This window comes from Heptranchias perlo, chromosome 22 (assembly GCF_035084215.1).
Source record: "Heptranchias perlo isolate sHepPer1 chromosome 22, sHepPer1.hap1, whole genome shotgun sequence".
Classification (NCBI taxonomy): Eukaryota; Metazoa; Chordata; class Chondrichthyes; order Hexanchiformes; family Hexanchidae; genus Heptranchias; species Heptranchias perlo.
This window is the reverse complement of record NC_090346.1, coordinates 43120647-43133304: the sequence shown is the minus strand read 5'-3', so window position 1 is coordinate 43133304 and position 12658 is coordinate 43120647. Positions and strand designations below refer to the sequence as shown.

General features: G+C 40.6%; 1 protein-coding gene across 2 annotated transcripts in view; it reads right to left on the bottom strand.

Moving 5' to 3' along the window:
* acsm3 (acyl-CoA synthetase medium chain family member 3) overlaps window positions 1-12658 on the bottom strand; it is a 64102-nt gene that overhangs the window by 9833 nt on the left and 41611 nt on the right. For both annotated transcript variants that reach the window (XM_068003401.1, XM_068003403.1), the window contains 4 exons: window positions 11837-11993; window positions 10086-10165; window positions 9194-9317; window positions 1380-1460 (listed from right to left, as the gene is read on the bottom strand). In XM_068003401.1, coding sequence (XP_067859502.1) covers window positions 1380-1460; window positions 9194-9317; window positions 10086-10165; window positions 11837-11993 — 442 coding nt within the window. The remainder of the gene's footprint in view (window positions 1-1379; window positions 1461-9193; window positions 9318-10085; window positions 10166-11836; window positions 11994-12658) is intronic.

Genomic DNA, 12658 nt, shown 5'->3' with positions numbered 1-12658 from the left:
ATAACAAAGAATTCTCAAATTCTGTAAATGGCAGTAGAAATAACTATTTCTAGGACTGTGCACAATCTCAATAATACCACTACTATGACCCCTCAATAGGAGTGCCCTTTATTCAGATTTGCTGTAAGCGTTGCTTTTCCTGATAGTGTTGCCACATACACTAACTAACGGTGCTCCGGTTTTCTGAAGGAATCCTCACAGAAATTATAAAAACAAAACTTACCGTGGCCTCTTCTGACCACCCTGCTGCCTCCTGCCAGGTTCTGCTGGTGGGTTTGGCATTGTGCGGGCCTCCTTTAATTTCAAGTTAAATTGGGGTCGCGGCACTGATGACGTCATTGGGCTGTGACTTTTCTAGGTAAAGCAGGCCCCCGCGTGCCTGAGGTTGGTGGCCCTCCTGTGCTCAATCTAAGGTAAGTTCAGATGGGAACATGGCGTGACCCGCCTGCCATCTTATCCCTCTGTTCACATCCTTGGGTAGGGGTAAAATCAACCCTATAGTCTCTGTCATTGTACTCGGCATTTAAAACTTTAGTTTATTCATGCCAGCTTGGTTCAGTGGTAGTAGTTTCACCACTGAGTTAGAAGGTTGTATGTTTCAAGCTTCATTCCAGGATTTGAGTACATAATCTAGGCTGACAGTTCAGCGGAGTACTGAGGGAGTACAGCAGTATTTGAAAAAGAGCAGGGGTAGTGTCGTGATCAACATTTATCCTTCCACTAAAACTGATTAACTGGTCATTTGTCGCATTGATGTTTATTGCACTTCACTGTGCACAAATTGGCTGTTTCATTTCCTACATAACAGTGAGGAATTACAGTGAATTACTACAAAAAAAGTAATTAATTGGCTGTGAAGTGCTTTGGGATGCCTGGATGATATGAAAGGTATCAAAAAAAATGCAAGCTCTATATTACAGATTGGAAGAAGTGCATATTTCATAAAACTATTGAGCTATGTAGGAATATGACTCTCATTATGCCTTTTGATTAATTTTCCCTCCAATTTTCCTCCTTTACCTCTCCTCTTGCTCAGTGGGGCATTTTTCCATTCTTCATGTGTAAGCCTAGTGTCTGAGATGGGGGGGGTGGAGGGGGCTTCAGGCACCACAGCTAGGACTAGTCTTATCCACACCCAACATCGCCACACACACACACACACATTTCCAGCAGGTGTCACTGTTTTATGTTGTCTTGGTGGAACTATACCTTTAGGAAAGGGACAAAAGTCATAAGGAAAAGTTTGAGAAAAAAAATTGAAATGAAGAAAGTCTATCAAAGACCTGTTTCAAAACCAGTTAGAGCTCTAAAGAAAATCACTAGCTCAGGATTTGGATCTACAGTGGCCATTTAAAAGATATCAAACAGACAGTGCTTACCTGCACATTATACCCTGGAGCTGGCTTTCCCATTGAACCAGGTTTAATTTTCATGTTTTTGAAAGTAGCACAGATCAAGACCTACATGGCATTCATGGAACAGAGCAAAAACATGATAATCATGATGCTTAACAGTCCAAAAACAACATAAAATACAAACAAGAATAAAATAAATTCCAAGTATATTTTAGTTAGCCAAAGTAATGGAATGTGACTTCAATTGTTAGTGGAGGACTGGTGGTCATGGATCCCGTGAAACTGCTCTTTCTTTGTTGATTTTGTTCTAAGCATAGCCATAAATATCAGCAGATCTGCAACTGCACCAATCACACCTCAGGATTTGTATAAAAATATGGACCACAGGCTCTGGGTGTACAATGGATGAGTGTGCTCAGTCCCACAGAATCAGACCACAAACAAATTGGTGCTAAACCTTCAGCCTTACTCAGAAACTATAAGAATGGTTGTTGTGAAAAATGGAAAAATTCATTTGCCTTGGGAGCATTTGCAAAATATGGAAAAGTGGCCCATTTTCCAGCATTGACATATATCACCTTGAAGATCAAATATATACATTTTTAAAATGTATTTTCTATGCAACAGAGGCACTAATACCATTCACAGAGATACTTGGGAGCTGGCTTGCATCACCTTCCTATTGGGAACGAATTCCTACTAGTTTTGTAATGTACTGTATCATAACAGTTTTATAGACTGCAATTTACAAACTTTGTTGCAAGGTTTCTCAAAATGTGTTCAGACTTGTATGACTATCTGCATTCTTCTACTGACATGTACTCAAACAATGCTGCTAACACAGAACATCTGGGTGCCAATTCAACAATGGCTTACAAACTGCATAAATGGGTAAGTAGGATATTAGCTGTCGGTCCGCAGATTGATGAGCATCTGCGACCAGTTCGAACTGGCCTCGGGGGCCAGGGTAAATCGTACCAAGAGCGAGGCCATGTTCTTTGGGAACTGGACCGACCGATCCTTTGTCCCCTTCACGGTCAGGTCGAATTACCTGAAGGTGCTGGGGATCTGGTTCGGGGGGGCCGGGGCATGCACCAAAAACTGGGAGGAGCGTATTGCCAAGGTGAAGCAGAAAATGGGACCGACGATCCCTCTCGATCGTGGGCAAGAACCTGGTCATCAGGTGTGAGGTGCTCTCGGTGTTGCTGTATGTGGCGCAGGTCTGGCCTATACCTCGTTCCTGCGCCGTGACAGTCACCCGAGCCATCTTCCACTTTATCTGGAGATCAAAAATGAACCGTGTCCGCAGGGACACGATGTACAAATCTCCAGAGGGGGGAAAAGGCGTGCCCAACATGGCCCTCATCCTGATGGCCACCTTTGTGTGCGGCTGCATCAAGCTGTGCATAGACCCTCGGTACGCAAACATAAAGTGTCACTACATGCTGAGGTTCTATCTGTCCCCGGTGTTGAGAAGGATGGGCCTGGCCACGGAACGCTCCGTCCAGTTGGACCGTTCCGCCCCACCTGTCCTTCGTGGAAAAGTTTGTGCAGAAAAACACCTTTGACCATAAGGCGATCAAGTGGTCCGCACGTATCGTCCTCGAGACCCTGCAGGAAAAGGAGATGGTGGATCCCGTCGGTTGGTTCCCTGAGCAGACTGTCAATGTCATTTGGCAGAACGCCTCATCGCCAGAGCTTTCAAACAAGCACCAAGACGTAGCTTGGCTGGTGGTGAGAAGGGCCCTTCCTGTCAGATCCTTCATGCACTCCCGGAGTCTCAGCGTCACCGCGCACTGTCCCCGAGGAGGCTGCGGTGGAGACGAGACTGTCACCCACCTCCTTCTGGAATGTGCCTTTGCAAAGAAGGTCTGGAGAGAGATGCAGTAGTATCTGTCCAGGTTCGTCCCGAGCAGTTCCGTAACACAGGACTCTGTGCTCTACGGGCTATTCCCGGGGACGCACACCGAGACAGACGTCAACTGCTGCTGGAAGACCATCAACTCGGTGAAAGACGCCCTTTGGTCTGCCCGAAACTTGCTGGTCTTCCAGTGCAAGGAGCTGTCCTCGACCGAATGTTGCAGACTGGCACATTCCAAGGTCCAGGACCACGTGCTCAGGGACGCACTGAAGCTGGGTGCAGCCGCCGCAAAGGCTCTGTGGGGAAAGGCAACCATTTAGAGCCTTCCTGCAATTGTATACTGAGGGGATGCAATCAGGGAAAGACCCCCCACGGGCAGAATGTAAAATTCAAATTGATGTAATGTACCTGTAATGAATCTGTAATCAATAATCTGTATTGAGTGTAATGTGTGATGAACTGTAATTATGTACAATGTGTTCACTGAACTGTACTTGATGTAACCTGCAAATTGTATAATCTGTATTGTGTACGTTTGGAATGTGATATGACAACTGTATTGTATGTATTGCTGCAAATTTTATGAATAAAGTATATTTTTTGAAAAAAAAATTAGCTGCTTCTCACTTTGATAAGCTTTGTAACCTATCAATAACATTTCCACATCTTCATGTTACAATCTAATTCTATTAATTTATTAATTTTTGTACAAAAATTCAAATTATCCAGTAATTTAAATTAATGAATAATTAAAACAGTACTTACAATTTGTGTTGAATTTTTTTTGTAATAATGTGTATTTTGAATTTAGCAACTTCAGATTTGAAGGAATGGACTGTAAATGTGTTTGTGTTAGCTACATAGCTTTGCAACTCTAATATTATGAACAGAAGGATGTGGCTGATATAGCAACAATCTGTTCGATGCAAACTCTGATTATACTGTAACATCTCATCACCTCCCTTCTTCTGGTCTGTGGAGCAGAGCAATAATGTTGCATCATTAGCACATTATATATAGTTTTACAAGAGTATCTGTGTTACTTTATGGTCCTAATGTAAATCACTTTCAAACACATAATTTTTCACTTTGTTGACATGATTTTTAACATTACAAATAAATGTTTTCCTCCCATTTCTCTGTTTAAAATTTCATAACTTTGTAACATTGCAGATTCTATCATGGTCTTCAAAATGGAACTGGATAAGTACTTGAAAGGAAAAAAATTGCAGGGCTATGGGGATAGGGCAGGGGAGTGGGACTAGCTGCATTGCTCTTGCATACAGCTGGCGTAGACTCGATGGGCCGAATGGCCTCCTTCCGTGCTCTAACCTTTCTATGATTCTATTGCACAAATACCAATAAACACTTTCCATTTACATGGCTGGGTATCAGCAATGTTTGAGAGATAAATACTCTGTCATAAATATAGTTTATCGTACTCTTAAATATCAAGGGGTTGATTTTCTTCCTGTGCAAATTGCAGTACACAACTTCAGCGAAGTTGAGACCTCTGACTGCCTATGTCCTGGCTAATTTCCTGTGGTCAGATGCATTCAAGTAATTGTGGCAGGCTCCTGTCACGATTCCTGCCTGTGTTGAAATGCTATTCTCAGGGGAAGGAGGGAGGGAAATTGTTTTGGAACATCACAGGCACTTGCTGCAGCATAACATGGCTAGCTGCCCATGGGGCAGCTGAAGAGGAGTCAGGATTTTATTTTTAATTTTTTTTATTTCGCAGGAATAGGTAGTTGAATCAATCACCCTGCAATTAATTCTACTCCCTTAGGGGCATTTAAAAATTATCTTTCACACAGCAGAGCAACACTACATCTGGAACTTACTCATGCACCTCATGTCCAGCTTTGCAATGACACAAATGACAGGAAATATGTTGTATGACATATTCCCATCATTTGCACATCATTACAGTATGTCCACCTTTGTTTGGGCAGATGTAATGAATGTCATGTCAATCCTGACAAGAAATCCCAGAAGTGGGATGTACCCAATTTTCCATCACCAACCTCTAGAGTTACATTGGGGATCCAACGTAACTCCAGAGGAGAAGCTCTGCTATGGTAGGCGTAAACCTACTTAATTTTCAGCATCCATATGTAAGGTTTTACAATGAACAATACACAAGATACACAATATAGAGCTGGTGACTCACTCCTCCTTATGAAAAATGTTAATTGTTACCCCAAGTCTATAAAACCCCTCGAGAATACACTTCTCACATCTGGCAACAAAAAATGCATATTGTCAGGAATTAAGTGTCTCCAATCCTTGCTTATGATCTATTACTGCACTCTGATTTACTGATTTCAATCAAATCATCCGCTGTAACATATAAAGCAATTTAAAATATTTGTATTGAGTTTATAAACAGCATCTTAAATTATGTTCTGTTTCTTTTTAACTAAAGAGGTATCTGCATACAAAGTAATACTTCAAAGAATTTATTTAAGTCTTCTATCCAGATTCAAAGGAACCAGTTTTCATAACCTGTAAATTTCAGTTAGGTTCAATAGGTTCAATGCTGCAGGAAACAACTGAACTCATTGGCTGGTCTTCCTTTCATCCAGCAGAGGGCACTCACATAGGCCTTTATATATTTACTTTCTGGAGGATTAAACTTGAACACCAGGACATCTGGAAGTTGCTGTTGTCTGTAATGCAAGTTCAAGCAGCCCTTCTAACCTCACTTTCTCTTCCATCATCCGTATCATTCTTCTTTAGTTGAAGAAACACTAAGATAGATACGGATCAGAAAAGTCATTAGGCCCATCCTAGCTCAACATCAGGAGAAAAAACACTGGGCTTTCAACCAACTGTTCAGCTGGACTCCAGGATTTTTGCCCTCTGTACCATACCTGAAAGTCCATTCCACATGTTAATCACCATATAAAGAACTTCAGCCATAAATTTGCCTTTCATTAGTTTGAATCTGTGTTCCTCCAAGCTGCTGTTTAATTTTAAGTAATGTTCTGGATTTAATGACTTAGATGAAAGAACTGAGTGTAATGTATCCAAGTTTGCTGACGATACAAAACTAGGTGGGAAAGTAAGCAGTGAGGAGGACACAAAGAAGCTGCAAAGGGATATAAACAGGTTAAGTGAGTGGGCAAGAAGGTGGCAGATGGAGTATAATGTGGGGAAATGTGAGGTTATTCACTTTGTTAGGAAGAATAGAAAAACAGAATATTTTTTAAATGGTGAGAAACTATTAAATGTTGGTGTTCAGAGAGATTTGGGTGTCCTCGTACAAGAGACACAGAAAGTTAACATGCAGGTGCAGCAAGCAATTAGGAAGGCAAATGGTATATTGGTCTTTGTTGCAAGGGGATTGGAGTACAAGAGTAAGGAAGTCTTGCTGCAATTGTACAGGGCTTTGGTGAAACCACACCTGGACTACTGTGTACAGGTTTGGTCCCCTTACCTAAGGAAGGATATACTTGCCTTAGAGGCGGTGCAACACAGGTTCACGTGATTGATTCCTGGGATGAGAGGGTTATCCCATGAGGAGAGATTGAGTAGAATGGGCCTATACTCTCTGGAGTTTAGAAGAATGAGAGGTGATCTCATTGAAACATATAAGATTCTGAGAGGGCTTAACAGAGTAGATGCTGAGAGGCTGTTTCCCCTGGCTGAAGAGTCTAGAACTGGGGGGATAGACTCAGGATAAGGGTCGGCCACTTAAGACTGAGATGAGGAGGAATTTCTTCACTCAGAGTTATGAATCTTTGGAATGCTCTACCCTAATCAGCTGTGGATGCTCAGTTGTTGAGTATATTCAAGGCTGAGATCGATAGATTTTTGGACTCTAAGGGATTCAAGGGATATGGGGATCGGGCAGGAAAGTGGAGTTGAGGTCGAAGATCAGCCATGATCTTATTGAATGGCAGAGCAGGCTTAAGGGGCTGTGCGGCCTACTCCTGCTCCTATTCCTTATGTTTTTATGTTTACGTTTTCTATGCCATTGACTATCTTGTATACCTTTATAAAGGCTCCTCCCAGTTGCCTTCCTCGAAGGCTAAAGCCCAAGTTTTTCAGTCCTTCCTCATAACTCAGTCTTCTTATGCTGGGGATCAGTCTTGTAGCTGTACTCTGCACTACATCTTAGATCTTGAATGTTACCCTTGTGTCTGATTAACTAGATACTATTTACAGCTATGTCTGCATGAACTCACATCACCATGCGTCCCTACACTGGTCTAAAATTACCCACTATGCACCAATACACTTCCATATTCTTCCCATGAGGCCTTGTTGACCATTGGGGAAAATTCTTTGCACAACTTTTAATCCTTTCTACTCCGAAGTAAATTATTAAAACATTTTTACATTCACACAGTCATAAGGGAACCTTTTCACCTCTTGTCCTCTCCATGGCTATACTCTAAGACAAGAACAGCGTTGCCTGATAAAAACCATGAAAACACTAGAACAAATAGGATTTCTCTATGGAAAATGTAATTATATTTGTGTTGCAGTAAAGTGACTGTAAGCAGAATAGGTCATTACTGCAGAAACAGAAGTCTGTTCCAATATGTACTTCATTAAAAAAATTCAGCACGTTTTTAGCAGGCGGTGATCAAATCACATATTCATTAACATAACAAAAAATCCTCAGGGTAGATTTAGACAGTCAATTAAGTGATTAAGGGTTTAAATAATACTTTGGTAGCCCACGCTGCTTTCTATCCAGCTACTGTGTATTTCGACCCCCGCAAAAAAAAATCACTACTTTCCTTGCTGTCTTATAAGAGTAATGAGAACTGTTGAAAATGAATTCAAGGAAAAATGAAACTCCATATGGCAACTTTTTAAATTTTCAATACTTTTAAAAGAAATGTTTGAAGCGCAAGAGAAGAGTTATGCTAAAAATATTAGAAGCTACTTATCCTGTATTTTATCAGCAATCTTGAGTTGGATTCATCAAATGCAACACAATTACCTACAACGTCTGTTATTTTGTTATGAGAGACAACCTCCCATCTGAGATATGTGTAATCAGAAGCAAATATGTTTGAATTGATCCGTTCTTTAAGGGCAGCGGGTTTAAATTTCACATCAGAAAAGAACAAATATGATTTCTCTATGGAAAATGTAATTATATTTGTGTTGCAGTACAGTGACTGTAAGCATTAACTGAAGCTTTGAATGACTGGATAAGGTATGCTATAAAATTACATTCAAGTGATAAGACAGCAGGGCAAGGTTCTGACTTAAATGGCAGGTTCCTTAGCAAGCCCTGAAGAGGGCTCAACAGCATACAATTGGTTTCCTCATAAAACTTGATTCTATGAGAATTTTAAATTGAAATATCAAAACTACAGCAATATTAAAAAGTTACAAAAAGAACAAACCTAATCAACATTTTCAAAACGTATTTTTAAAAAATAAATTAAATTTTGAAATGTTGTATGGAGCATTATACCCTGTGCTCCATCCGCACTCTCCCAGATAGTTCAGAGCATGGGGGCCAGAAGGGAATTTAGTGAGCAGTTTGATGAGAGTGGAGTCAAGGGAGTAGGAGGTGAGTGTCGTGGAAATGAGCTTGGAGATGGCATATGGGGAAATGGAAGAGAGACTAGAGATATATGTGGTTATAGGCAGTGGGGAAGTTTGGCTTGGTGGGCAAGGGTAAGGGGGGGGGGTGGTGGGGAAAGCAGCAGAGGAAGCTGAACAGATGGTCTCAATCTTAATGACAAAGAAGTCCATAAACTTCTCACACTTGTTGGAAGTGAGGGTGGAGGGAGCAAGTGAGAGGAGTTGAAGGAGACAATTGGTAGTGCAGAAAAGAAGTTAGAGGTTATTTTTGCTCTCCAGGATGATCCTATGTTACAAGCTGTTTCCTACGATTCAAGGACTCCCTTCCTAGGCTACAGAGCTTTCTTCTTCATTACAAAGCTGGCTGGTTTCTTTCTTCATTTAAGAAACAAAACCTGTTAATTGAGGTTAAGGCACGTACAGTCTCTGTCTGGCCATATCCTTCATAGATGTCTAAGCCTGTCTGATCTTTCCATTTTTCCATCACCTCAGTGTTAATAGGCTCACCAGCGCTCACACAGTGTTGAAGGTTTTTGAATCTGTAACTAAAAGAAAAGAAAAATAAGTCAGGCCACGAGTGGTGCAGAGTTTTCAGCATCAGTCTAATTGTCTGTTTAGATTAGTTATCAATATACCATGCATCTAAACTAAAATGAAAAGCATTGTTTTTTTTAGAATATTATGAGCATGTTAAGGTCCCTAGTAGAGTAGGCTACATTTATATTTTAGTTTTTGGAAACACAAGTTATAGATTTCATAAAAATATGAACATCCAAACCCAAAGTGGATAAAATTCAGGTATTTGGAAAATCAATTCAGACTACAGGAATTTAGGTTACAAAACAGACTCAAATTAGATCAGTGTGTTTGCTTTATTTTAGATACGCTGGGCTGCTCTGGACTGTGTGTCTAGCAGTAGGAGTTCCCTCCCACTTCCTCAATAAACAGTTTTGGTGTGGTTTCTGTAGTAGCATGTGAAAACACAAAGAATGTGCTAGATATGGATCTCATTACAACACTGGCCCTAGGTGTGCTGACCTCTACGTAAACTCTTACCAAACTGCAGGAAAAGTTTCAATCTACAGTCATTTAACGAACACTTGTCTGAAGGAAACATAACTATCAACAAAAATGTAGTAGTTAGTAAAGAGAGAAGGGCATTATGCCAAATCAGGAGGGAGCTGTGAATAGTCCTAAGGAGTCCTGTGCATGGGCGCGGACGACAGGGTGATGTAGGTGGGTTTGCATGGTTGTTATACACAACAGCAAAAATGGATGGTAAACAAAGAATGATCAGAAAAGTAATAATGTACCTGGTGACATCATTCTGTACAAGCATACGATATAAAGTAGGTGGAGAACAGAAGGTGGTTATTGGATACCTGGATAAAGTCTAGGAAAAGAACATTTATAAATAAATCATCTAAAGTCAATGGCAATAATAAAACATTTGCAGAACATCAGTCTTCAAAAGAAGAGTGTGCCACAGGCAGGACTGTTCAGGATACCATAAATAATCAGCCCAATCATCCTGGCCTGTATACATTTTAAAAAAATAAACCCTATCTATTTTTTAAAATACCAAATGAAAATCACTACAATCTTCTACTCAATCTGCCACTATACCAGAACTGTCATTCTTGATTTGGAAAGACCTAGTTCCCATCCTTCCTCCCCTAACCCCATGTCCATGACATCATACAGAGACAGAAGTGCAGACTTGTGTGGACAACTGGGGCTGGCTGGAGTGAGGGTGCATGAGACTCAACCATATTAAAATTCAGTCACAAGAAAAAGCAAAATAATATTGAAAATAAAATCCTGTAAGGGATAAGGGCAAGTAATTTAACGGAAACAAAAATAAAGTTGACAATGTGGTACTCCCTTCAGCTTACAACTAGACCTAATATGATGATATTGTTAGACTTCCTATTTCTACGCGGATACTATGGACATTATAGGACCCCAATCAGCATATATTAATGAGGCGCCCACCTGAGTCCAATTTCCAATTTAGGTGAAACAAGACAGAAAAGTTCTCAGGAGCAGTGACCACAGCCATATTGATAAAATAGAGTCAAGAAAAGTTGCAATGAAGGGAGAAATTCTCTAGAGTTGAGATCAGAAAAGAATTACATATTGGATGGGAAGCTTTTTTCTGTATTCTCCCTGGGAATGTGAGAGAGGTATCAGAAGAGCCCCAACCCCAGTATAGGAGCAGTATTCAAGCTTTGACAAACTATGGCTTATACAGGATTAAGAATTTCTGAGAGGAAAAGAAGTATTTGTCACAAAAGAAGAAACCAAACTTTTTGGAGGCAGCTTTAGCATCAAAAGCAATGTGGCAGTTCTACTTGGGACGAGAGGAGATAGTGAGGCCGAGTGTCATAAGAACATCATAGTCTGGAGCAAGAGAAAGAAATGCAGCCGATCAAGTACACTGCATCCAGAGTCCACAGGGGTAACTTTCCCTCTGAGCATAAATGGAAAACTGGCGGTTGTGGATTGGCCACCAATTATACACCCTGGTCCCTGATCCGCAATCGTCAGTTTTCCGCCCGCATCCAAAGTGAAAATGACTCCCCCAGTATAATTATCTATCATAGTCTACCCCCTAAGAGGTGATAGGTGTTGGTAGGACTTGTGAGGGACAGGAAGAAACTGTGGTCATGAAGACAAACATTCACAGTGAAAGGCAGAATAAAAAGCACCAATGCACATATTTTTGTACCTCAGCCACTTAATAATTTATTAGAAATTCAGTGAAATTAAAAAGAACTAAACATAAGTATTTTACACACAGGCAATTAGACTTTCAAAAAATGCTTTTGCCTCTGGCTACAATTTGCAATGGATTGATTGGAATAACTAATTGGAAAACATATATGCTAGAAGCATGAGTCTGTAATTAAGTGCTGTGTTTTAATTAGGAATGTCATACAATGGAAGTTACTAGAAAGTGGTTTGTGCATGGGATTAATTCCACGCCTAATGTGTTTGTACATCTGGAGACAAATGTATACTTATAATTATGACCAAAAATACACAGCGACTGTTTGCTCACTTCCAATATAGTTTTGGGTTCAATCCGTGACATCTGACGGACAAAAACACAGGATCCTTGAATCCATGGCGAGAAGATGCTGGACCATGCAGACTTAGCCCAGCCAGTGTCTGAGGTATTCCATATCACATCTGAGGGAGTGAGATCCAGCCAGTACCTGGTAGAAGGCATTACCACAATCAACCTTCTGCCCATTGGATTATAACCAAACATATTTTTAGAAACCTAGCTAATACTGCAATTCATTTCCATTTGGATCCAGGCAAAATGAGATCCTTATGATAACACAATGCCAAAAGGCACAGTGAGTAAATGTATCATGCAATGTGGCGCTAAGCCATTCTGACCAGGAAGATTCCAGATTCAAATCCTGATCTTGATGAGTTAGCTGATGACCAGGCCAACATAAGTGACTTTGTTGTCACTGCCTGGATGGGGGAAGAGAGGGAGAAGAGAATAAAAAACTATGAAAAATGATGCAAGGTTTCCATTCCTTATTAGCATCCTGTGACCTCTGCTAAAATATGCATATATGGATGTCAGGTGAAGACAGGGTCAGGCTTGACTGTGATGGATTCCACAATCAAATAGCTCACCAGTAGTCACTGTCTAGAATCACACAAGAAGAAAAGTCACTACCGAAGTACTGATATTGGCTGTGGAGCTGCATCCCAGCATGACTGATGGAGAGGAAGGGTAGGAAAGAAAATGGAAGTCAATTTTGCAAGAGTAAAAATGCAGCAAGAATGAGGGCCTAAGTGACTAATTTCAAAGCAGATATTTTAATCGTGAGCTTATACATACTAACAAATTAAGGAACAA